The following is a 27459-nucleotide window of genomic DNA, read 5'->3' as shown; positions in this document are numbered from 1 at the left end:
GATGTGGGTTTGTTGACAATGTTGTCCTCTTCCGAATTTCTGTCTTGATCTTCACTCTTCTAATAATATGAATCTATGGTACGTTTCTTTTTACTCATGCTGTTTCTTTATTCCCTGGCCTTTAAAGAGATTGAGCTCTCCTGCTGGGGCACAGAGGGTACTGACCCAAGCTTCTTGTGCTGGGAGCCTAGGTCTTGGTAACTGGCTTTGTGTGCTGGGGCCTCTTGTGCTGGGAATTGGAGGCTGTAGGTTTCTGGCAGCTTACCTTGTGTTGGGCTGGAATCAGCAAGGCTGGAACTTTCAGGCAATTCTAGGTTGCCTGCTGTTCCTTTCCTTTAGCTTTCTTCCTCTCCTTTTAAAATGGCTGCTGCAGGATGTTTATCTGCCTGGGGCCCCCTGCAGTGTTGTCTCCCTCCTTTCTACTAATGCACCGGGAGATTCCTTTGCTGTGGATTGCCGAGACTCCTGGTGGTTTTCTGAGCTGGTTTCCACCGGTTGCCCCCACCCTCACTGAGGCACTTGGAGATCCAGGTGTTGGTGTTTGCCTGCTCTACCACCTGGGCTTAAGGATCTCTTCACAATTGGGGGCTTCAGGGCTCCTACAGCTCACCTGGTGTTGGGTTGGAATCAGCAAGGCCAGGGCTTTAGGAAGCCTTTCAGTTGTTTTCTTCACCTCCTTTCAGATGAATGCCGCAGGGTACTTATCCGCCTGAGGCCCCTTGTTTTTGCTGAGGCACTGGGAGACCCATTTGCTGGGTTACTGCACTGCTGCTCCTTGTCTTTCTTCTAGTTCAGGTGTTCCAGGGTTTTTTTTTTTCTGGGGTGATATTTTCTGGGTTTTCAGAGGTTGACAGGGGAGAGTGAGAGCGACTACCTTTTCACTCCGCCATCTTGGCTCCCCATGACATTACAATTCTTAAGAGTTACAGTTGTCATTTTCCCTTGTAGGGATGTAAACGGTTTGCCCTTATTGATAATATGATGTTGTTTTTATTTTCTTTCCTGTTTACTTTTTTATACTTCTCTTGAGGCTTTAATTTGAAGGTCAAATTTTCTGTTAAGCTCTGGTCTTTTCATCAGGAAGGTTTGGAAAACCTTTATTTCCTTGAATTTCCATCTCCTTCCCTGAAAGATTATGCTCAGTTTCGCTGGGTAGTTGATCCTTGGTTGTAATCCAAGTTCCTTTGCCTTATAGAGTATTGTATTCCAAGCCCTCCAGTCTTTTAATGTAGAAGCTGCAAGGTCCTGTGTAATCTGACTGTGGTTTTTTTTTTTTTTAATAAGTTCAGGTTAAGAAATTAATGGACCTTAGGTTAAGGCCCCATGAGAGGTTAGATTCTACAGGTCATTGCATTTAGAGTAAGAAGGAGGCTTAGAGGTCATAGAATCATAGGGTCATATATTTAGAGCTGGAATAGACCTTAAATGTTTCATAGTCCCCTAAATCAGTTTACAGATGAGGATACTGAAGCCTGGAGAGGTGAAGTTACTTGCCCACAGGACATATAGATTGTTACTATAACAAAACTTGTTCACACATTCAGAATTAGCAGTCTCACCAGGGAAGGCCCATTTCACCATACTTCCAGATTATGTGCTGGAACTTTACTTAGTGGGTAATAGGGAGCCATTGAAAGATTTTGAACAGATGAGTCACATGACCAGATCTGTAAATCAATAATTTTATTCTATTTTTTAAATCAATTAATTTTTTAATTAATTAATTAATTTTGATTTATCAATAATCACTTCCATATGCTTTTGAGTTTAAAATTTTTCTCCCTCTTCCTCCCCACCACTGTCCCCAAGACGGCGCACAATCTGATATAGGCTATACATATACATTCCTATTAAACATATTTTCACATTAGTGATGTTGTAAGTAAGAATTAGAACCAGTAGGAGGAACCATCAGAAAGAGGAAACAAAACTCAGTAGAAGAAAAAAATAGCAAATAGTATGCTTCTATTGCATTCAAACTCCATAGTTCTTTCTTTGGATGTGGATAGCATTTTCCACCATGAGGCCTTTGGAGATGTCTTAGATCCTTGTATTGCTGAGAAGGGTTAAGTTTAATTAATTTATTTTGATTAATCAACAATCACTTCCATAAGCTTTTGTAAATCAGTAATTTTAATTTGGTATCACTGATGGAGTAGAGAGAATGGTGATAGGAAGACCTGTTTAGGTTAATTTCATAGCACCATATTTTAAGGAGAACATTGATAAGCTGAGGAACATCCAAAGGATAGCAGTGATTGATGTTGAGGGGTCTTGAGTTCACTCAATATGATGTTTAGTTGGAGAAGGGGTGGGGAACCTGTGGCCTTGAGGCCAGATGTGGCCCTTTACGTCCTCAAGTGTGGCCCTTTGACTAAATCCAAGTTTCACAGAACAAATCCCCTTAATAAAAGGATTGGTTCTGTAAAACTTGGACTTAGTCAAAAGGCTGCACCTGGGGACCTAGAAGGCCATATGTGGACTCGAGGTCACAGGTTCCCCACCCCTGAGTTGGAGGAACTGGGAGTATTTAGCCTGAAAAAGAGAAGACTCAGAAAGGATGTGAGAGCTGTTTTCCAGTATTTGAAAGATTTGATTAGGCAGCAAATGTTAAGAAATTGAAATGTTAGATATAAACTACTAAAAAAATTGTGAAGGGGGAGAGAGAGATAGAACGGTAATTGGGAAGGCAGGGTGCTTCTTTGGGCTTCTCATCTAAAACACAGGAGGCTGGACTATATATATTCTCTATTATTTGTTCCTGCTCTTGCTTTCTGTGAATTCATGGCTCTATGAAACCAATCCTTCACTGGAATCTAATAATTTATTCTAACAAACTCAAGCTGGGAAAAACTGGAACATATTTTGAAGGCAGAGAGGCAGTAGCTACTGAAGAAATCAGATTCCAAATACATAAGAGAAGGGGTATGATTACTGGGTTAGGGCCGTAGAGGAAGCAGAAAAGATGGAATCAGGGGTAGAGGTAGAGTGATTATCCTTGGCAAGGATCCCTGGAGGAGTCATTGCTATCTATGAGTCAGTATCAGGTTAGAGTGTGTTCCCAGTATCTGCTTATGGTCCTGTATTCAGAAATTTATGATGTTCAATATTTTTAAGCAGTGACATGAAAGTAGATGTGACATATTTCCCAATTATGAAAGTGACATAGAACTAAAATGGAGAGCTAGCATGTTGAGTAACAAATGGGATTTAAAAAAAAACCTTGAGAAAATGGCAGACCAGATTCATAAAATGAAATATAATAGGCATGTGTATACTATAATCTATATTGGATTTAAAACACACACACACACACACACACACACACACACACACACACACAAACTGTTCAAGCTAAGCAACAATTTTTATTAAAAAGAAACCAGAGATCTAATAAACTGCAAGCTCAATACCAGCCAACAATGTTAAATGACAGCAAAAAATAAATACTATCCGAGGCATTGTTAAGAGAGATACAGTGTCAGAGTCAGTACACATTTACTTGTTGTTGTGCAGTTGTTTGGCCCCATTTGAGGTTTTCTTGGCAAAGATACTAGAATGGTTTACTATTTCCTTCTCTAGCTCATTTTACAGATGAGAAAACTGAGGCAAACTGGGTTAAGTGACTTGCCCAGGGTCACACAACTATTAAGTGTCTGAGGCCAGATTTGTATTACTGTCTTCCTGACTCTAGGTCCAGTGCTCTGAGCATTGTAAACTTGCTACCGGGTAAATACTGTGCTAAGTGATAGAGATAACAAAGAGATAACAAAGAAAGGCAAAAGACAGTCCCTGCCCTCGAGGAGCTTAAGATCTAATCGGAGAGGCAATATACAAAAAGAAGTAAAAAGGTACGATAAAGTTCTGCAGCTGGGGTGTGAAATGATCTGAGGGGGTATGAGTGAACAGACCTGTTTTTCTCTTGCAGGATGATAAGTTTTTGGTGATGATGAAATCTGGATAGCAGGTGGGTGGGAAATAAGGAGGTGAATAAGCTGAGTGCTCTTCTAAATGGTGTCCAGAATGAGCAAGTAATAATAACATCGTGCTTTACGCTGGTCATGTCATGGCTGGAAGATGTGCTTGGTTGTAGGAGGCACATTTTAAAGCCAACATTGACACAATGGAGAAAATTCAGAGGAAGGTGGCAAGGGAATCACAGACTACGTTCCACAAAGATCAGTTGAAAGAACTGGGGACGCTTAGTCTAGAGAAAAGAATAACAACAATCATGCGTTAAGGGCTAATTGTGTGCAAAGAAAGTGCTGTGCTATTCTGAGAATACATGGTGGGGTGAGGGACCGGGGCACATGTTAGTTGTGTTCAAATGATAATATAGTAAAAGAATATTGGATCTGAAATCGGAGAGTTTGGATTGGAATCCTTGCTCTGCTGCTCACCGCCTGTGTGACCTTTCACAATTCAGTTCACCTGTCTGGGCCTCGATTTCCTCATCTATAAAATGAGGAGGTTAAAGGAGATGATTACTAAGATTTCTTTGGATTCTTGTCTAATGTTGCTGCGGAATCTACCACCCTGCATGGGCGCTCTTTTCCAGACGTTCCGTGTAGCTCTACCTTTCACCTCTGATTAGGTCCTCCAGCTCTCCCATGGGGGCTCTGTGCTCTTGATTGATGAGTCCATCATATTCAATTGATCCCAGATCTCTTTACCTCCTACTTTCCCCCTTTTCCTCTAGGAACAGTCTTCTGATCTACCTTGCCATTCCCAGAACGGTCGAGCCAATCAGTTTCCCTGTGACTCCACTCACTCTCCCTGCGACTTTCCAAAACAAAGCATCCCTCCCTGGCTACCACTCACCTATATGTGCAGTATTCTCCTTTTAAAATGGAAGCTCCTTGAGCACAGGTGTTATCTCGGTTTTTTGTTTGTTTGTTTGGTATATCCCAGGTACTTAGCCCAGTGTCTGACATATAGGAAGCTCTTCAAAAATTCTTTTTCATTCATTCATTCATGAATGCATTCATCCAAAGTATTCGAAGGTTCATCACAAGAAAGAGGCACCATTCTGCTGAGCCTTAGAAGGCAGATTCGGGAGCAATGAGCAGCAGCTGCAGGGAAACAGATTTTGACTTTATGTAAGAAGACTCTTAGCGCTCTCTCAAAATTTAATGGGATGCTTGCAGAGATAGTGAGTTCCTAATCCTCTCCTTGATTCTATCATCGCTGTCCGTCTTCAAGAAGAGGCTGAATGATGATGTCTCATCAAGTTTGTTTAGAGACGATTCTTCTTTGTGTAAGGGAATAGATGATCTGTGAGGTCCTTTTCAACTTTGACAGCTTAGTTAAGGCATCCCTTTTCACTCTTAGACTGGAAGGAAGAAGAAAACAATTTATGCCACTGGGATGTTTTGAGAAATGGAGGAGGAGAAGTGAAGGAATGTCTTTCGGAAGGCCTCAAAATTTTCAGTGATGTAGGAGGCTGTCATCTGCACCGAGTGTGGAAGTTGGTGGTGCTTTTAGGAGTCAGAAGAGAATAAAAATGATCTTCACTAAGAGCAGCAGTGGAGGTCCCGCTAAAGAGTTGTACCTTTAGTTTATTGTATATGAGATAACTTCATTTTGAGATTTTTTTTCTCATGATGCTTAACAATCCTGAAGCAAGAGTAAAAATTTTGGAGGGTAAATTGAGGATTAGGAGATACAAAATTGTTGAATATTGGGGATGGGGTGAGCAAAGGCATTTAAGATTTAGGTTAATGAATAGTTAATAGTGGCAGATGATGGAGTAAATCAAGGCTGGGAATAGACTTCAATTGAAATCAATGTGGGGGAAGGTCAATTAGGAGAATTAGGACCAGACATCAGCAGTATGTTATTGATGAAAACTTAAGAGCCTTGCTTCCCTTAGAGACTATTGGGGGGGTTTTTGGAGCCCAGAGTCAAAGTCAACCTAAACTGATATCAGTCTCAGTTTTCTTATCTGTCAAATAGGGATTATAATTACTGCCCTACCAACTTCACAAATGTTTTATGCCAGTCAAGTGAGATAATTAGGCCAACAGAGTAAATCACCAAATATTTTCTTAAGTATCTACTGTGTGCAAAGCACAGAATTAAGTGCTGAGGAAGATACAAACTTTGGATAAGCTCCCTCATGGAGCCTACAGTCTAGTAGGGGGATAAGACTCCCACACAGTTTGCTGTAATACACAATACTACATATTGAGTGCATTAGAAAGCTGCAAAACAAATGGTTATATGAGGTTTGACATGGAAATTGGTTGTTATTGGGGTGAGTAGGAGGGGAGGTAGGGTAGGATGGGAATCAGTAAAGGTTTCCTGGAAGAAATGTAATTTGATTTGCACTTTTAAAAATGGTTTCAACAATAAAGATGGGGAGGAAGAGCACTATAGGTATGGAGAGCTGCCTGAAAAGACAAGCAGATATGAGAGCTCATTGTATAATTAGAGGGCAGAGAGCAATCTAGTTTGGCTGGAGTATAGAGTGTATGGAAGGGATTAATATGAAATAAATCGGGAAATAGGGTCATGCTAGTTTGTAAGGAGGCTTTGAAGAGTTTAGAGTTTACTTGGGAGGTAATAGAGAGTACTGAAGATTTCTAAACAGAGGGGCAAGTAATATCACCATATCTACCATATTTAAGAAAGAGTAAAATATGATAGCAGTGGTACAAAGACTGGACATAGCAGTGGTGTGCTGGTAAATGTATAACAACTGGCATATACATATGTATACATACATACATACCCACACACACATATACAGACACCTGACACGATTAAGTTTAATCTACATTATTAACATTTTCCCCATTTTGTCTAGACTTAAGTTTAGACAATCAACAAAATAGTAAATCAAGCCCTAATTTGTAAATTTGCAAAGTGTAAATGCTCACTCTGGAAAATTAACAAACAGCTATCTCTAGCCTATTTAAGCTGGCTCTGACACACCCCTGACCATAAGGAAGAGAGTGGAGGTGGGAAGACCTCTTAGAAGATGACCACAATGGTTCAGCTGGCTGGTGATGAGTACCAGTAATGGTGACAGTAGTAATACAGAGGGAACAATGAATACAAAAGATGTGGTAGAGATGAAATTGACAGAACTTAGTAATTTATTGAATGTGAAAAGTGAGGGAGAGGGATGAGTCACTGATAAATCTAAGGTCATCATTGGAAGACTGGGTGAAAAATGGTGCCACTAATGGAAATAATGAAGATAGAAGTAGGGCAGGCTTAGAGGGAATCATGATGAGCTTAGTTTTAGAGACATCGAATTGGAGATACCAAGAGGATATCTTGGTGGAGATTTCCTATAGGCTGTAGATTGTAGGAAGTATGAGTCTGGAGCTCAGAACTGAGATCAGGACCAGACATGTAGATTTGGGAGTCATCTATATAAAAGGGGGAGTAAGTGAGATTACCAAGGAAGTATAGAAAGAGAAGAGAAGAAAGCTAAACATAAACCTAGGGGGGACATCCTTCCTTAGATACATGAAAGTGTTTTGCAAAGATCAAAACACTATATAGACCTATATTATTTTAGTATGAGCATTATTATTTTAGTCTTCACAATCACAGATGAGCATTATAAGCTGATGAATATTGTTAACTTCCCGGGAGCCCAAAGAAACAAATAAACAAGAGCTTGATTTACAGCTGAGGACTGCAGAACTGGATTTCAAAGCCAAGATCTGACACAGACTGTTTACTGAGACAAAATCTCTGTTTCATGGACTCGTTGCTGAAAGTGGTGTTGGAAATCATCTAGTTCCTCATTTAACAGATGGAAAAAGTCAAGTCAAGTCATCAGACATTTATGAAGCTCATACTAAGTGTTGGAGTCACAAAGAAAGGCAAAAAACAGTCCTTGCTTCCGGTAACTCACAGCCTAATGGCATAACGTGCAAACATACAAACAATTATGTATAAACAAGACAAATTGAGGATAATCTCAAAGGGGAGAAACTAATATAAAGGAGGATCAGGAAAAAGAGAGAGAGGAAATGACATTCCTAAAGTAAAATGGGAAATGCATGCCAGAGTAAGGACTAAAATTCTTGCCTCAACCTCCAATCCAATAGTCATTTTAATATACCCTAACTTTAGTCCATTTCAGAAGGACCCGGAAAATAAGGATACTGGAATTTTAGGCAAATTTCAAAGTGCTTCTCTGATAAAAGCAGACAGATTGGATGGAGAGCCCCAGTATTTTTTATTTTTTTTGAATAGCTCATCAATGTGTAACTTGAATGCTTTCTGTGTAGAATAGTCGCTGAATAGAAATTTCTTTAATTTGTCACCAGAGGGTATTTTAATTTCTGCATTATACTGGATTCTGGAGGTAGGCGAAGGAACAGTAGACTCAAATAATCCAATTCTGTGCATCCTAATAAATGCAAACATGTACTCAGATTCGCTGAAGCCTTTGCTCCTGGCTTCTACCTTAATGAAATCTACAGACTCAGAGATTAGAATCTTTATGTTAAGCTAAAATTTGCTGCCCTATAAAGTTCACCCATTGGTTCTTCTTTTAGGGATCAAGTAAAATAAGTGTAACCCTCCCCTTCCACATGACAACCCTTCAACTATTTGAAGACAGTGACTGAATCTCTCCTCCCCTTCACCAACAAATTCCCCTTTTCCCTCCAGCAAGTCTTCTCATCTCCAGGCTAAATAGCCCCAGTTTCTTCAACTAATTTGAGTATGGTGTGGTTTTGTCACCTTACCATCCTGGTCACCTTCTTCTGGATATGTTCTAGTTTATCAGTGTCCCTTCTAATTGTATTGGGCTTCTGAGTCCAGAATTGAGCATGATATCAGGACCATCACTTATCTTGCTTTGGAAATGATATTTTTATTAATGTAGTCAAACATTACATTAGTTCTTTTGGCTAATGCCAGATGAATATGTTAATTCATATTGAGCTTTCTCAGTCCACTAGGACACTTAGGTCTTAATATATTTTTTTTTAATTAACAAGCATTTATTTTTCTCCCTTCAAATTCCCCTCCCACTGAGAAGAAAGAAAAAAAAATGGAAAAATAAAACTCTTGTAACAAAAAGCCTTCGTCAAGTGAAATAAATTCCTGTGTTGGCCATGTCCATGCAGTGATCAGAGTTCTTAAGTCTTTCAAAGTTCTTTTTTTTTAATATTATTTTTACATATAGCATAAGCCATTCTTCCAGTTTTATTCACTTCATTCTACATCACTTCATGCAAGTCTTCCTACATTTCTCTGAAACCATCTCTTTTGTCATTTCTTATGGAACAATAGTATACCATTACATTCATGTACGATAATGCACCTGGTTCAGAGGTAAACAAACCTTGGTTTTTTTCATGAAACTGCTTCTAATGTCACCCTATGTTCTGTATTTGCATAGTAGAGTTTTTGAACCCCAATGCAAGATATTACCTTTGACTGTGTTAGCTTTAACCTTTCAAGAACTTTTTGAATCCCAATTCTTTCATCCAATCTATTCACCATCCCACCCATCTTTGCATTATCCACCAATTTAAAATTGATACTATACCATCTATGCCTTCATCCAATTTAGCAAAATGTTTGACAGAATAGATCCAAGTTGAGAGGCCCATAGCACTCCACTTGAAACTTCCCTTCTAGGTGACATAGATCCATTAATTACCATTCTTTTGATATGTTTGTTCATTCAGAATTCTGAATCTGCCTAATTGGACTATTGCTTATAGTTTATATTTCTTCATCTTATCCACAAAGACACTACGAGAAACTTCATCTAACGTCTGATAGAAACCCAGGCATACTGTCTATGGGATTAGCTTATCAGATAGTAAAAGGAAAAAAGTCCCTGTAAAAAAGGAAAATGAAGTTAGTCTGGTGTGACTGTTTTATAGTGATTGCTCCTTCTCTAAATGACTATAAACCATTCCTTTAACGATGTACTCCAGAGTTCCACTCTGTATATTTGTGTTTTCTCTTTTTATTTCTGTTTTCCTTCCCATCTCCCTCCTTGCTTGTTTCATTGTCCAGTTCAATCCAACAAACATTTATGCATCATCTGTTCTGTGCAAGCTAGATGCTGGGGATATAAAGAAAAGTAAATAGTACCTGCCCACACACAGCAAACATTCTACTTATCATGCTTATGATGCTTTGGCTTAAGAGATCTCAATCAGCTTTTCTGAGCTTCAGGTACATGATGCCCATGGCATTCCTTTGACCTATCATTTTAACAGTCCTGTCCAATAAAGGAAATACCACTTATCTGGCATGACAAGATAAAAAGATTATCAATTTAGAGCTAGAATGAACCTTGAGAGGAGAGGGGTCCAGCCACCTCATACTACAGATGAGGAAACTGAGACCCAGAGAGATTAAGTTCCACATAGCAATGGAGTTAGAATTTAATCCTGAATTCTCTGATTGTAAATCCTTTCTTCTAAACCATATTGATGAACCTATGCTGGCTCTTAGCAATCACCTTTTTTCCTTCTCATAAGGAGGGTTCACAAACCATGCCTTAAATAATCCATTCCAGAATTTTAACATGAATCAATATTAAGTTTGGGAGCCTATAATTTAAAAATCTACCTTCTTCCCTTTCAGGGAACATAGTTGCCCTATCTCTAGTTCTGTGGCACCACTCTCCTCCAGAATTTTTCAGTAATCAGTGACAGCAGTTCCTCTTCCAATTCTTTCAGTATCTTTGTATGGTTCATTAGGACTACTTGGCTTTCAGTCTTTGAGGGAATTAAAGGCTTGCTCTTTATCACCTTCTATTTTACCTTGTTATTTGGTTCTTTGTTAGCCATTTTTGTTCTTCCCTTCCAAGTCCAAAGATCACTGCTGTAAAAAGAAAGAGAAAACAGAAGGAAAGAAAGGAGTGGAGTAATTCCTTTCCCCCCCCCAGCATGTGTTTTCATTTTCCCATTATAGAGGGTCATAGATTTAAATCTGAAAGGGACATGAAGTCATCTTTTCAAATCCTCTCATTTTAGAGGAGAAAAAAAAACTATGAATCAGAGAAGTAAAATGATTTGCTCAAGATCACACAGGTGGTTAAATAGCAAAGCAGGATTAGAACCCAGGTCCCTACTTCCAGAGCCAGGGTTTTTTCCACTGCATTGTACATGGCCTCAGCCTTCAGACTCCTACCACATAGGGATCTCATTTCTTCCTTGATCTCTCCATATCTCCTTCTTCATCAGTGAATCCAGAACTCAAAACGGGGGGAGTGGGTTACTGGAAAGGTACAAAAGGGGAAGAGGGGAATAAGGCACATCTGCACAGACTTTCAGTTTTCTGGCTCTTTGTGAATATATCTGCCTTAGAGCTTTCAGCAGGATTAGAAAGATAAGAGTGCTGAATTTAGTTAAAAGACTAGGATTTGAATCTCAGTTTAGACTCTTTCAAACTGTATGACCCTGGGCAAGTATCTCGCATAGGCTAGTTCCCTATTTATTCCACAGCTCTACCTGGCGCTGCATCCTATGCCCATCTAAGAATCAGTCAACCAAAAAGCATTTATTAAGTGCTTACTATGTACAGTGTGGTGTTGTGGATAGACAGCTGGCTTTGGATCCAGAAAGACCCAGGTTCAAGTCCCATATATACTGGTTGTGTGACCCTAGGCAAGTCTTAATCTCTCAGAGCTCTAGGCAAACCTCTGCAATTTATATATTGCAGAGAAGGGTGATCACATGCATTTGTAAGAGTTTGCTCACAGAAAAGTTCCCTATACCGAAATCACAGGTCATACTCCTATGAATTAAGCTAAGTGCTGGCACTGAAATAAATTCTGGGAATACAAAGAAAAATTTTAAAAAAGTAAACCCTGCCTTCAAGAATTTTACATTCTAATAAAGTATAAGATTCGTACAGAGCAATACAAAGTTTCCATCCAGGCCATGCTAACTAGGTAAAATTTGCCAAAAATTTAGAGTCCACTCCAGAGGAATCCTAATATCCAAAGCTCCTTTCTAGTTCATCTGATAGCCTTCCTCAGAGCCCTAAAGGCCTCTCGTTCACATTCAGTACTTGGAAAGGAATTAATTTAATAAATCACTTACTAGATGCTGAGCATTTCATTAAATACTGGGAGAAATACCAAATTTAATTACTGTAAGATGAAGTCTTTACCCTTACGGAGCTTACAGTCTTGTAGGTAGATATGTATGTATGTATGTGTATGTATCTATTTTTATATATTTATAGACATATATATATGTATGCCACACACATATATATGTGTGTGTATAGCACATTAGAAATACAATATAGATGGGGTGCAAGCAAAGTGTGATATGAAATTTGAGGGGGAAGGGACTCATCACTGATTGGGGAATTATAAAATAATATTGTCTACCAGACTCACTCACTGGGTAATATGCAGAAGGCTACTGATTCTGAATCACTTGCAATACTGAATACAGTTGTGAATACATTTATTAGATGAATGAATGATTTCATTAGGCCTCTAAAAGTTCATAAAATAAAGTTTTTCAGCCCATCTTTTAAAGAAATAAAAATCACTATAAAGTGAGAAGGTTGGACTAATTTTCTCCAGTGTGCCTTCCAGTTCCATGACCCTCAGAAGTCCTGGATTACTGCTAGGGGGTTTACTGGGAGGTCAATATACTAGAGTAAAGGAGTGGGATGTCTATGAATTTGGATAGGGATTGGTACATCCAGAATCCTTCCAACCTCCAGCCACTTAGCATCACCTGTGGACCCAAGCAAAGATGGCATTGTGCCATCTAGAATGAGGAGCTGGTACCCCTTATTCAAGGCTTTCTCTCAATTTTGCTGAAAGCAGAGCTGTAACTAAATTGTATTGACGACATCACTGATAGTTGCACAACAGAAGCTAAACAGTGAATGTTGGCGAAGAAAGAGTAGCACACGTGCAGATAGGACCACATGCCAAAGGGGGTCAACTGCCAGGCATTGCTCCCTGCTAACCTTGCAGAGTTGGCAGCCTCTGGGTAGCTCGTCTAGAGGTCATTGTTGGTTGGCACCAGACATGCTTTGCTGGCCATGAGATTGTGAAGCTCCCCTCTGCATCTAGATTCTGGCTTCAGGAACTGGACTTTTTTAGCTGAGGTGCTGCTACCTGTGGTTCACAGAAGTGATTTCTGCCATGGATCTTTTAGTTTAAAATCCTGAGACTTTTTCTGTTATGTTTTAGTTTTAGTTTTAGCAGGCAGAAGCTTTTTATATACCTAGTCAATGGATGGGGGAGGAGGAGGAGGGGCAGATTCCAGCAATCTTCAATGACTTCCCTCCTCCCATAGGAAAGTCTGTGAGAATGGGTATTTCCTCTCCAGAAGGAAAGTCCTTACCTCAAGCCAAGTTCAGTAATCAAGCAATCAATTAATCAATCAAGTATTTATTTGGCACAGAGTATGTGCCAAGCACTGTGCTAGCTAAGCTCTAGGGATACAAATACAAGGAGCTCACTTTAATGGGGCAGACAAGGACATATATAAACATATGCAGCCTAAATATAAAGTTGTTCTTCAGTCATGTCTGGCTCTTTGTAACCCCATTTGGGGTTTTCTTGGCAAAGATACTAGGATGATTTGCCATTTCCTTCTCCAGCTTATTTTACAGATAAGGAATCTGAGGCAAACAAGATTAAGTGACTTGCCCAGGGTCACGTAGCTACTAAGTGAGGCCAGATTTGAACTCAGGAAGAGGAGTCTTCCTGACTCCAGGCTTGACACTCTATCCACTGTGCCACCTAGTTGGCCTAAATATAAAGTGATTAAATACAAAGTAGTTAAATATAAGGTAATTTGCAAGAGAGGATATTAGTAGTTGGGGAGACCAGGAAAGGTTTCATATAGAAGATGGTGTTGAAATCGTATCTTAAAGACAGAGAAGAACTCCATGAGACATGTAGGGAGGGAGTGCATTCCAGGCTTGAAGATGATCGGTGCAAATAAAAAGGCAGGGTATGGAATGTCATGTGTAGAGAACAGAGAGATTGTCATTTTGGCTGCATAGTGGAGGTCAGGATAGGATGTGATGTTGAATTGGGCTGCCAGGGTAGGATGGGGTGAGGCTGTATAGAGTTTTAAAAGCTAAGAGTTAATACTTTATAAGAGTTTATATTTTTTCCTAGAGGCAATAGGAATAGGAAGCTGATGAAAATAGTTTGGTGGGGAGTCACATGGCTACTCCTGCACTTTAGGAAAATTACTTTGGCAGCAGTGTGTAGGATTCAATAAAGTTGATAGACAAGGCAAAGAGGCCAATTAGGAGAATACTGCAGTAATCTAGGTGTGAGATGATGAGGACTTTTTTGACAGAACCAGGGTTATTCTAGCTAACTACTGCCCCACCCCCAACTTGCATCCATCTTTCCCTCAGCATTGGGTAGTAGAAAACATGCTAGATTTGGAATCAGAAAACATGGGTTCAAATCCCTACTCTGTTATGTACTGTGTGACCTTAGGTAAGTCACTTAGGTAAATCTCTAGGTCTCTAGGGATTTAGTCTAAGATAACCTCTAAGACCCTATTCAAGCTCTAAATCAATGGTTCTTTGACCTGTACTACCTGGGGACCAAGAATTGCCTGTATGTCATAGGCCTCACTCTGACTTAGTGTCAGAAAGTCTATGTAACTCACAGCTTACTTTCCACATGGTAAATGGTTTTCAGTCAATATTAGAGGCTTTTTTTCCCCCAGCAAACTTCTGTGGTCTCTCAGGGTTTGAAATCCCTCAATTTTTCTATACCAAAACTCTTTTGCTTTTATATTCAAATGAGTAGGAGGAGGACAAGAGACATTGAAACAAAACTAGACCCAGGAGGCAAGGTTTTTGTTTTTCCCAGACTAACTGCATTTCTGGCCTTTCATATGCCCATGTGGCCTGTAAACCTTTCTAGGCTTTCAGCCCATTCTATATCTCCTCAACATGAAAAACCCAGCTGTTAGACACTTCATACTTTGGCAGCTCAGACAACTGGGACATAGATAGTCTGTTTGCTAAGAGAAGACGCTTTCTTGTATTTAAGGCAGAGACCAACAGCTTGCTAGATTTAAATGCACTAGATCCTTGGAGAACAGGCTGGTTTAAATCCTGAGCAAATATTGATTGAGCGCTGTGCTAAGTCCTCTGAGAGAACATGGAAAAAGAGAATGGTCTTGTCCCTTCCCCACAAGAAGCTCACAGTCTGCCTAAGGAGATGAGACACACCTGAAATAATTAAAGAATAACACAAGATGCTGTGTGATCCATTATCAGGCTCTGTGACTCAGAGCCACAGAGTGTCTGGCTGCAGGATGTTTGCTAGATAACCTCTGTGTCAGCAAGCACTGCCAGCTACGCCTCTTTCCATTACATCATAACCAGTATCTCAGCTTTCTGAGAAGCAACAAAGTTTAAAAAGAGAGGTATAAAGCAGGTGTCAGTGGAAAGGGGGCAATCTATTATTGCATCAGGATTTTATCAAGTATAGTAATATTGATGGGTACAGTTTGAGCTGTTCAGAAGCTCACCCTTACTTACCACCTAAAGTCCATAAACTTGGGGGGTTTTTTAAATATTTTGAAAATTCCATTTCAATGTAATTGTTTTCCTTTGCAACCCTGTGTATTTTGTGCACTTTTATGCATTTAAAAAGAGTATTCTTAGAAGGGGTCAGTTGGCTTAAACAGACTACTGTATATTTGACCATGACACAAAATGTCTATGTATAAATGGCCCCTGAATAAAGCACAAGAACTTCAAATAGCCTCTCCTCTCTATTGAGGCTGATCCTACTTCATTAGATTTATGGTACAGAGGATGACCCCAGTCTGGATTAGCATATGCTGGAGTATGACACATTGGATGACACAGTACTAGACCACATACACGATGAGATCACATTGGGTGACACTACATTAGATCACATCACAGTGGATTACATTTCACTACTTGGATCAATTTGCATTATACTTAAATTGCAAAGGGTCAGACTTTTTTTTCTTGATCCCTCATTAAAGTCCATTAAAAGAATCTGCCAAAGAAACAACTTTGTTTTAGTTTTGTTTGTTTGTTCGTTTTCATTTGGTGACTGAACAGAATAAAACTCATCTGCCTTTTTGCAAGGAAGAAAAAGAAGTAGTAATAATGGGCCAGATCCAATGGTATGCTGGCAAATGTTTAACAACTGACTCTCTTGGGGACATGTGGAAAGGGAGCCCTGTATAAATGACAGGCTTTCAAATTTAATCTCATTATTTACATTTTCTCCATTACTCTTTTAAATCTAAGCAATCAACAAAACAATAACTCAAGTCAAATAATATATTTAGTATTAATAATTATATAATATATAATGTAATATACAATATTATATAATATATAATCATACATATATATAATGTCTTCCCATTGTGGGCCTCTGTGACTGGTGGCTGGCTGTTAAGCGGCAATTGAATTTTATCCTTCCTGGTGCTTCAGTTTTGAAATTAAATTATCAATGAGAGGCAGTCTGCTTGTTGGATAGAATGTTGGGCTTGGTATCAGAAGACTTGGGTTCAAATCCTGTCTCTTGCTAGCTCTCTCTCTCTCTATTATATACTATATATAGTATTATATATAGTATAATATATAGTATAGTATTATATATATTATATGCTAGTATATAATTATATATTAATATAATGATATATAAATCAAGTCAAATAATCAAGTCCTGATTTTTAGCGTTTGCTGATTTCTGAGGTATAGATGTTCACAATGCAAATTTAATTCTCAGCTCAGTTTGAGCTGGCTCCAGCACAACCATTAACCAGATCTCACTGGTGTATATCTTTAGGTATCAGTCGGGCATTGTAGGATGAAGGGAGCTATCTGCCTGGCAGCATCAGGCTTCTTTCTTGGATGAGTCTCTACTTCTGTGTGCATCTTCCTGGGGCCCCCTAGAAGGGGGTACTTCTAATTCATTCTCTATGCTTTCCAGTGGCAACTTCAGCAAGGCTGAGTGGGAGGCTAAGGGTAGAAGTTGGAAGTGGTCGGAGGCTCTAGTTCCATTATGCAGAGACTTGTCTAATAGTAGTAGCATCTAATAACTGTTTTGTGTTTCCTTCACTGATCAGTGAATATAGAGTAGCTATAGAATCAATTTGGCAAGAGGAGCTAAGGGTCCAGAACCTGGATCTGGGATCCTGTTGAGAAGACGGCAAGCCCCAGAGTTGAGATTCTTTCTGGTCCTAAGGTTTGGGCTATGGCTGTTTCTGAAAGTATCTAGCAGTACCATAGGCCAAGACGTCAGTAGGGTTGAGGGCAATGATAATTATAATCAACAGGGAAGTTCTCTGGGATGGCAGGAATTTAATTACAGAATAAAGAAAGGGGATAGGGACTAGACCTGTGATTTTACTAGAATAGGGAATTCCTAGGTAAGGAAATTCCTTTTATGAATGCAGATTGATACCTTCTCTGCAGCTTATTCTCAGAGAGTTGCCTAGACAGAGGCATCAAACTCATAGGCTACAAACAAAACTATCAAGTGTGGTGGGAAGCATATTAAAATGTAATTGGGGTGACAGCCAGGTGGCACAGTGGATAGAGCACCAGCCCTGAAGTCAGGAGGAGCTGAGTTCAAATCCAGCCTCAGACACTTACTAGCTAGCTATGTAATCCTAGGCAAGTCACTTAACCCCCATTGTGTCCAAAATAAAAATAAATTTTAAAAAAATGTAATGGGGAGGGGATGCAGCTAAGTGGTAGACCAGATAGAGCACCAGCCCTGGAGATAGGAGGACCTGAGTTCAAATTCAGCCTCAGACATTTACTAACGGTGTGGCTCTTGGCAAGTCACTTAACCCCATTGCATCTCAAAACCAACAAAAAATATGTAATTGGGAAATGTTATAAAAAAAATTTTAAAAATACAATACATAATGTTAATTTGGAGCTTTCTAAGTCAGTATGTGGTCCACAGTGATTCATTTCTATTTGAGTTTGACACTACTGACTTGGATCAGAGATCCACGAGAGAGGAAAATGGCAAACCACTCTAATACCTTTGCCAAGAAAATCTCACGGACAGAGGTCCATGGGGTCACAAAGAGTTGGACATGCTTGAACAACAACCACTGACCTAGAACACTGAGAGTTAATTGACTTGCCCAAGGTCATAAAGCCACCATGTATAAAAGATGGGGCTTGAATGCAGGTCTTCTTGGCTTCAGGCCATCTCTCTATACACTACAGTGTAAAAAGAGGTGTCAAACATGAAGCCCATTGGCTGCAAGCTAGGAACACTCTCATGCTGCCAGAACCAAATTAAAATATAATTGGGAAATGTTTAACAAAATAAATAAATATAGATAGCATTACATTTTCAAACTAAGTCCGTATGCCACACACGGAGACCTTTATGTACGTATGTATGTATGGTGAATTAATGGCCCCGATTTTATTTGAGTCTGACACCACTGCAGTACATCACGTTGCCTCTTCCAAACAGCAACATCTTCCCATTGTGGGCCTCTGTGACTGGTGGCTGGCTGCTAAGTGGCAATTTAATTTTATCCTTCCTGGTGCTTCAGTTTTGAAATCAAATTATCCATGAGAGGCAGTCTGGTGTGTTGGATAGAATGTTGGGCTTGGTGTCAGAAGACCCAGGTTCAAATCCTGTCTCTTGCTGGCTGCATGAGTTTGAGCAAGTCACTCCAGCTCTGGAGTTTCAGCTTCCTCATTTGTAATAACACGTACAGCACTTATGTACTAAGCTCATTGGGTTGATATAAGGAAAGTGTTTTTTAAACTTTGAAGTCCCACATAAATGTGTCATATTATACGTGTATCATATCCAGTATCATGTTATTATCCACTTCTTAGTGTAACTGGGATATAATCTATTCAGAGAGAAAGCTGTGGCCTGGGAAGGTAGAGTATTCTACTGGAAAGAAGACTGGAGTCGTGAAACCTGGGTTCCACTTCCTAGCCATTTCTACAGGCTGATTTCATGGCCTTGGGGGAGTTACCTAACCTCCCTTGAGTCTCAGCCTTCCAGCCTGTAAAACCAGGATGGTGATTGCCTTGTCTCTCTCACAGGGATGCTGTGAAGCTCAAATTAGATAAAGTGCCTTGAAAAGCACAAAACTATGTACCACTCCCACAACAATAACAGGAATAGTAATTCAGAATCTTCAACTGAAATGGAGTAAACAGTTTTCAAAATAGACCCAGCATATGAAATCAAAATAATCTGAGAACAGGATGAGGTCCATATCCTCCTGTCTGCTACAGGACTTGTACCATGAATACTTTCAGTGAGCCTACAGAAGATGAACTTCTATCCTACTTCTTTTGTTCAACTACAAAAAGCAGTTATTTGATCATTCTGTGCAGCTGTCCACAGAACACTAAATATGAAAGAATAATAACAGGCTATCGACTTTCCCCAGGACCATTTTTATTTGAACTTTATTGAACAAAGTGAGAAAAATTATTCTTTAATAATAATAAACTGACATTTATGAAGTATTTAAGGTTTGAAAAGTGCTGTATATACATTATGCCATTTCAGCCTCAAAATTCCACTAGGCAGGTACTGCTGGTATTATTATTATTATTATTATTGCAAAGAACTGCACTTGTGTAATCATGTCTATATTTTTACTCATGTCCTCATGTGTTTTCTCTCTAACCTGGAACCGAGGAAGGAATTACAATGTGGCTGGCCAGAGAGTGCTAGTGCTCACTGTGACACCAACAGTCCTAATGTTCTTATTGGCTTCTCGTCTTTTCTACCCTAGTGCAGATGGTGATTTTGCTGTGACCCACCTGACCAAAGCCCACCTTTTCTATGATGGGAGGATCAAATGGACACCCCCTGCAATCTATAAGAGCTCCTGCAGCATTGATGTCACCTTCTTCCCCTTTGACCAGCAAAACTGCACCATGAAGTTTGGTTCCTGGACCTATGACAAAGCAAAGATTGACTTGGTGAGCATGCACAGCCATGTGGACCAGCTGGACTATTGGGAGAGTGGCGAGTGGGTCATCATCAATGCTGTTGGAAACTATAACATTAAGAAGTATGAGTGCTGTACTGAAATTTACCCAGACATCACCTACTCCTTCATCATCCGCAGGCTCCCCCTGTTTTACACCATCAACCTCATCATCCCCTGCCTTCTTATTTCCTGCTTGACTGTCTTGGTTTTCTACCTGCCATCAGACTGTGGGGAGAAGATCACATTGTGCATTTCTGTGCTATTATCCTTGACTGTGTTCCTACTTCTCATCACTGAGATCATCCCATCCACATCCCTGGTCATTCCCCTGATTGGGGAGTACCTGCTCTTCACAATGATCTTTGTGACGTTGTCCATCATCATCACTGTCTTTGTGCTCAATGTGCACCATCGCTCACCTCGCACACACACCATGCCTGCGTGGGTCAGAAGGGTGTTCCTGGATATCATCCCTCGCTTGCTCTTCATGAAACGTCCTGGTGTGGTGAAGGACAACTGCAGGAAGCTGGTTGAGTCCATGCACAAACTCGCTGGAGGTCCAAGGTTCTGGCCACAGCCAGAGCCTAATTTTGTCACCTCATCTCCCGCCAGCCCCCAGAGCCCAGACCGATCACCCTCAGCTTCATTCTGCATCCACCTGGAAGACCCAGTCAAACCGCAGCCTGTCTGCAAGTCTCCCTCAGGTCAGTATACTGTGCTGCAGCATCCTGAACCTGGGAAGCCCAGTCCCTGCTCTTCACCCACTCCCCAACCACCTCCAAATAATACACATCCCTCTGGCTTCTCCAAAGTCAGATCTCTAAGCGTGCAACAAATGTACAGCTCCAGCAAAGTGGAGGAAGGAGGCATCCGCTGCAGGTCAAGGAGCATCCAGTACTGCTCTCTCCAAGAGGACTCTTCCCAGGCAAACAATGGACAGTCTGCCAGCTCCCCAGCCTCTTTGAGGAGCCCCAAAGATGAAGTCCAATCCCAGGAGAAGCCCTCCCCATGCAAGTGTCAATGCAAGAAGGTCAAGGTTGCACCTGGCTCAGATCCAGTGACCAAACCACGCAGCACCAAAGAACAGCATGCCCTGCCCATGTCACCAGCCTTGAAACTTGCAGTAGAGGGAGTCCAGTACATTGCAGACCATTTGAAGGCAGAAGACACGGATTTTTCGGTAAGTCATTCAGTCAGTCAATCACCCAACAAGGGTTTATTAAGTCCAACCTATAGCAGCTGTCAGAAATCAAAGGGCACACTGGAACAGGTCCTTAGATAAATACAATATGCAGTCTGCTTTTTATTTTCCTCTCCAATGACAGGGAAGGGTAGCATGGATGAGGTAAAAAACAGTGGCTAGTCCCCAAATCATGTATACAAACTTTTGAAATGTATTGAATGATTTGTGTGTCTGTTTGCTGCAGACTTAATTTCCTTCCCCCTGCCTCCCCATGACCAGTTAATTTTAAATAAGCCTGATTTTCTTTAGTTCCCATGGTGGGGTGAGGCAGAACATTGCAGTAAGGGAGGGTGGTCCTGAAGAGTAGGACTCTTTAGAGTAGGACTTCTGCACGTGTGTTGGGGGTCAGAGGAAAGCCAGGTTAGGATTTAACTTGTGCAGCAGCTAACCCCCTACTCCCATACAACTGAGAACCAATTGCATATAACTGCTCTTCATGTTTATGGATGACATCAATTCCAGAATGATATTCAAGAGTGTGAAAGGGGGATGACTGAAGGTCAAAGGATGGGAATGACCCTGGGTCTGTCACACGTTACCTGTGCAACATTGAGCAAGAAAAAAAAGGAAAATCGTCACTCAATTGTGCAATCTGGGTTTGCAAATCCCTAAGAAGAATCTCTCCCGGACAGAAAACTTTTTCCAAATCAAAGGAAAGAAAGAAACTAGCATTGATAAAGGGCCTACTATGTGCCAGGCATTATTCTCAGTACTTTGTAAATATTATCTCATTTCAACCTCACAATAACACTAGAAGGTAGGTGCTATTCCGAACTCCATTTTAAAATAGAAGGAACTGAGGCAGATAAAGGTTAAGTGAGCTGCCCAAGGTTATACAGTTAATAAGTATCTGAGATCTGATGTTAACTCAGGTCTTCTTGATTCTAACCACTGTACCACCCAACTGTCTCAAAATCAAAGTCTTGTGCTGTGTTGATGAAGGCCACAAAGTGGAAAGAATTGAGAAAGGACTTAGAAAAGGGAGTGGAAGCCGACCTTCAGTGCTCCCTCCTGTTTATCTTGTATATGGCTTGTTGTTGTTATTTAGTTGTTTTCACTTGTGTCTGACTCTTCACGACCCCATTTGGGGTTTTCTTGGCAGAGACACTAGAGCGGTTTGTCGTTTCCTCCTCCAGCTCATTTTATAGATGAGGAAACTGAGGCAAACAGGATAAAGTGATTTGCCTAGGGTCACAGCTAGTAAGTGTCTGAGGCCAGATTTGAACTCAGGAAGAGGAATCTTCTTGACTCCAGGCCCAACACTCTATCCACTGCACCACTTAGCTTACTTCTTATGTATGTGTTTGCATGTTGCCTTTCCTGTTGGATTGTAAACTCTTTGAGGGCAGGGATTGTCTTTTGCCTCTTTTTGTATCTTCAGCACTTAACACAATGCCTGGTACCTAGTAGGCACTTAATAAATGCTGATTGATTAATTGATTGCAATAATAGAGAGAGCCAAAATGACTAGAGCTGTGTGAATTTTGAGAGCCATGAAAGATGATAATGATAAAGATGGCAGGGGAAAGAAAAGCTTCACTTATTAGGTACTTTTAGGTTTACAAAGCCCTTTTGTTACAACAATTCTGTGGTAGATAATGTAAGTAATATTTTCACTCCTGTTTTACAGATGGAGAAACTAGGGTTCTTAGAGGCCAAGGGACTTACCCAAATTCATATCACTGCTGAGGCTGAGCCAATACTGATATTCTGGTCTTCTGACACTAGGTCCAGCACTCTTTCCATTCAGGCCTTCCTATGGCCCTGAAGCCAAGGACAAACAGAATTTGATCTGTGAGGATTGCTTCAAGAGCCATCAATGGTGCTGTTCTCAAGAGTAGGACATAGTTGATGATGGGGAAACCAGGGGAAATCAGTAGGATTCCAAGGATCATAATGGAACAAATAAAGTTATGATATTTACAGAGCCAGCTCTAAGCATGTTACTGGGTATACAGATGACCCTGGGTGGTCTGCCACATAATATATGAAATTGTCCCATTAAGGCAAGGTATCTGTCTTCGTACAAAAGTCCCAAAAACCCCATTGCCTAGTTCCCCCCCCCCAAAAAAAAGAAGAGTAGAAAGCTTTGTGGTGGAAAATACAGTAAGTTCTCTTTTTGATATGTTGAGTTTGAGATGAATAATTTGAGATGTCCAAGACAGGGATTGGTGATACAAGACTAGAGCTTAGGAGAGAGATTAGGGTTGGATATATAGCTCTGTGCACTTTCTGTGAAGAGATAATTGGACCCAAGGGAGCTGGTTGGATCACCAGAGGAGATACATAGTATGGAGTGAAAAGAAAAGAGGGCTCATACAGCATCTAGGAGGACATCCAGAGTTGATGGCATGACGTAAGTGAAGAACCAGCAAAGAAGACTGAGAAGGAATTGGGATTAGGGTTAAAGAAGACATGGTCAGATAGGTATGAGGAAAACTAGGAGAAATTAGTGTCATAAAATTCCAGAGTTGAAAGAATATCTTGGAAAAGAAAGTGACTGACTGTGTCAAAGGCTACTGAGTGATCAAGAAGCATGAAGATTGAGAAAAGACCATTATTTGGCAATTACAAGATCACTGCTAACTTTGAAGACCGAAGTTGCAGTCAAAGTACAAGGTCAGAAGCCAGATTGCAAAGGATTTAGAATCAAGTGAGAGTGAAAGAAATAGACGCACCAAAGATAGACTGCTTTCCCCAAGGAATTAGCTATGAAGGAGAGGAGAGATATAGGATGTTAACCAGTGAAGATGGATTAAGTGAGAGGTTTTTTTAAGATGGGGGAAACATGGAAGTGTTTGTTGACATTAGGGAAGGATAGTAGATGGGGAGAGATTGAAGGCTAAGTTGGGATGATGAGAGGAAACAATCTACTGGAGAAGATGGGAAGGGAAAGGATAAAGGATGCATGTAAGAGGGGGTTTGACTTGGCAAGGAGAAGATCCTCCTCTTCACATGAGATGGGGGTTAAGGAAGAGATCTTGGGAAGTGTATGAGTGATATGAGATGAGAGAACTCTCATTGAATGGCGTCAGGGTTTTTAAGTGAATTGAGGTCCCCACTTTAGATAATGGGAGGAGGGTGCTATGGTAGGCTTGAGGAGGGATGAAAAGCTTTGGGATAGCTGTAAGTAGGAGAGAGAGAAGCTATTAGGAAGATATAAAAGGATTGCCTTGCTGTAGTGAGAATCCAACTAAGATTGTGTGACGTAGATAGGCAGTGGACCCTATTGGCTCAGTTTCTTGACTTCCTGCAGTTCCATTCAGGGCACCTAAAGATGTGTTAGATTGTATAATTCAGACGATAAGGGGCTCGTAGTTCAGTAAAGCAGAGGGATCAATGAGGGCTGGAGAAGACAAAAAAGGCTTCCTGGATTAGGTGAGAATTATGCTAGGCCTTAAAGGATGGGTAGGATTAGAATAGGTGGAGAGGGAGGGATATAGGAAGCACATCTTGGGTAGGGTAGATCAATATGCCCAAAGGCGGGGACAGAGGAACAAGGAGAATATTTCCAGAGGATAATGGGACCAGCTTGATTTAAGTAGAGGTTGCACACTGGGAAGGAGTAAGAACTGAGGGAAGATGATTGAGGCAGTGCAGTCTGAAGAGGGTTTTGAATGCCAAGCTGAAGAATTACAGTAGGTATACTGGGAGCTTTTATCCTCCATTAGCTGGAAATTGATCCTAAAATAAAACTTTAAGTGAAGGGTGGAAAAATGAACAGCTAAACCCTAGGAAAATCAGATCGATCCAACCACAGGATAATGAAGTAGAGAATAATGGGGAGGGAAGACTCAGGAGCAAAGCTTGCCTTGAGGACTCCTAGAATGGGTCTCACGTCAGTAAATGCCAAGGGTGGAAGCCCAAAGATGCCTTATGCAGTCAGTGGGAGAGATTTCCCTGTGAGTTCTTAAAACAGAAGAAAGATTTCCTATCTCATGGCATAATACATATCTGAGAAAATGTGCCCCTTGGGAATAACACATTCCTTTAGTAGTTTAATCAAAATCTTAATGAAAACCAAGAGATAAATGTGGCATTTATCAGTACATAAAGTACTGTCAGAACAAGTACTCTGGAATGAGATTGGAAACAAATAAACACAACACAACACAACACAACACACATACACACACACACAAAGACAAACATATTTTTTTCTCCTTTGGCTCACTGTGTCACTGCCATCCAAACAACCCTTTATCTCCAGATCCCTTTCACAGGGCTGAGGTGACCTGCATTTCATCTTTGATGAGTTACAAGTCCCTGGGGAGTACAGCAGACTTCACACAGATCAACATTCAGGGATGAAGCACGGGAACACTCTGGTCGGCTCCCATGTTTCATCTTCAGGAGAGAAATGTGGTGTTGGGAGGACAAAAGGAAAAGGCAATTAGAAGAAAATTGGAAAAATAATACCCTTGGGAACCAGGCTTTTCTGGCTTTCCCTGGGAATAGAGGGATTATAAACAGCATCTTTACTAATAAATTACCTTGTTGCTTCTCTGGCCCTGCTTAAATAAACACATTTGTTTCGATTTGGTTTAGCACCGGGACTCCAGCAATTACATAAGAAAGTGGAGCAGAAAAGCCTATCGGACAACTGTTTGATACCTCAATACACTTACAAAGCCCCTAAACTGAAGTTTAGTTCTATTTCTCTCTCTTTTTCCATCAATTTTAAGGGGGCTCTGTGCAGACCATGAAATATTTTTATGGGAGCAGGGATTAAACATTGGAATGGGCTATTTTGAAAGCAGCTAAGACCACTATCTCCTATACACTTTCTGGATTTGTAAACACACAGATAGGGATAGGTCACAATTTATTCATTTGTAGATTAGCTGCCCTCCTGAAATGGGCCCTGCTTTAATTTGGAGAATCACTTGTGACCATCTAAAGCCAACTGAACTGTCAACACTCTTTGAAAGAGAGAAGCTAGTGATGGAAGAGGAAAGTTACCAAGAAGAGATAGCAAAACAGTAAACCTCGAAAAGGTGCTTGTGAGACATTCAGTTTCTTTTCTCCTCTTAATAGGGACTTATTTACTCTATTTAGGTCAAGTCAGAGCTAATAGACCTGATAGTTTTGAATAGCCCTCAAAAATTCTGATAGAGAGACATAGATACATACACCCTCAGAATCTATATAAGAATATCAGCAAACTTGTAACTCATTCATACAAACATTCACTCATCTTTACACAGGGTTTTAGACACAGATTAACAAGATCCTGCTAGCTTTCTGTAAGATCTCCTGAAGTGTTACTAACCCCATCTATGAAAGTACATTGCTGTGCTATGGACCTATACCTGTTACAGCCAAATCTCAAAATAACAGTTTTGGAGTTCAAAGGACAGGAAAATCTTTCCGTATCTTGTCACAGTCAGAGCAATAGCCTATTCTCTCCTATGCCTAGGAGCAGAGAGACTGTGGAACTTTAAACGGTGAGGTGAAGGCCAGAGTGAAAACTTTTTGACACACTAGGATTCAGAGTAGCATCACTTCCATAGTTCATTATTATCTTTCCCCCCTCACCAGAAATGCCTTCAGGTTGTCTCATGTGCTACCTCTGTATGGCATCATCGTCACTTGAAACCTAGTTTAGGAAGCACCTGGGTGGCACAGTAGATAGAGCATTGAGCCTAGAGTCATGAAGACCTGTGTTCAAATATGGCCTCAGACACTAGCTGTGTGACCCTGAGCAAGTCATTTAACCTCTATCTGCCTCAGTTTCCCCAACTGTAAAATGTAGATCATAATGGTACCTACCTCTTATGGTTGTTGTGAAGATCAAATGAGATAATATTTATAAAACACTTAGCATGATACCTGGCACACAGAAGACATTCAATAAATTCATGCTCCCTCCTTCCCTTCCAGATATTTCCTCAGTCAGCACAAGATGCAAACAAGAGAGAACTGACTGAGGAATTTAAACTCATCACATCTTTCCCCTCGCCCCCCAGTCCTTTAAGGCTTTTGCACACCTCTCTGTTAACCAGAAATCTCTCTGCCTGTTCTTATCACGTGAATTTGAATCAAAGAGTGGGTGGCCCTCGATGGTTCAGTGGAAAATACTGGGATTGAACTGGGAGTCGGGAGACTTGGTTTCCAGTCTCAATTCTTACAGGAACTCACTGTGCAACCTTGAGCCTGACATAATCAAAGATTTGAAGCTGGAAGATACCTTAAAGGTCATCTAATTCAATCCCTTATTTTACAGATGAGGAGACTGAGGCCCACCGATACTGTGATTTCGCAGAGATCACACAAAAG

At 40.5% G+C, this 27459-nt stretch overlaps 1 protein-coding gene across 1 annotated transcript in view; it reads left to right on the top strand.

Moving 5' to 3' along the window:
- CHRNA4 (cholinergic receptor nicotinic alpha 4 subunit) overlaps positions 1-27459 on the top strand; it is a 56711-nt gene that overhangs the window by 27965 nt on the left and 1287 nt on the right. The window contains 1 exon segment of the mRNA XM_020981575.2: positions 19737-21117. Coding sequence (XP_020837234.2) covers positions 19737-21117 — 1381 coding nt within the window.

This window comes from Phascolarctos cinereus, unplaced genomic scaffold (assembly GCF_003287225.1).
Source record: "Phascolarctos cinereus isolate Bilbo 61053 unplaced genomic scaffold, phaCin_HiC Scaffold_2;HRSCAF=192, whole genome shotgun sequence".
Taxonomy (NCBI): domain Eukaryota; kingdom Metazoa; phylum Chordata; class Mammalia; order Diprotodontia; family Phascolarctidae; genus Phascolarctos; species Phascolarctos cinereus.
The sequence above is the reverse complement of the archived record's forward strand: the minus strand, read 5'-3'. Positions and strand labels throughout refer to the sequence as shown.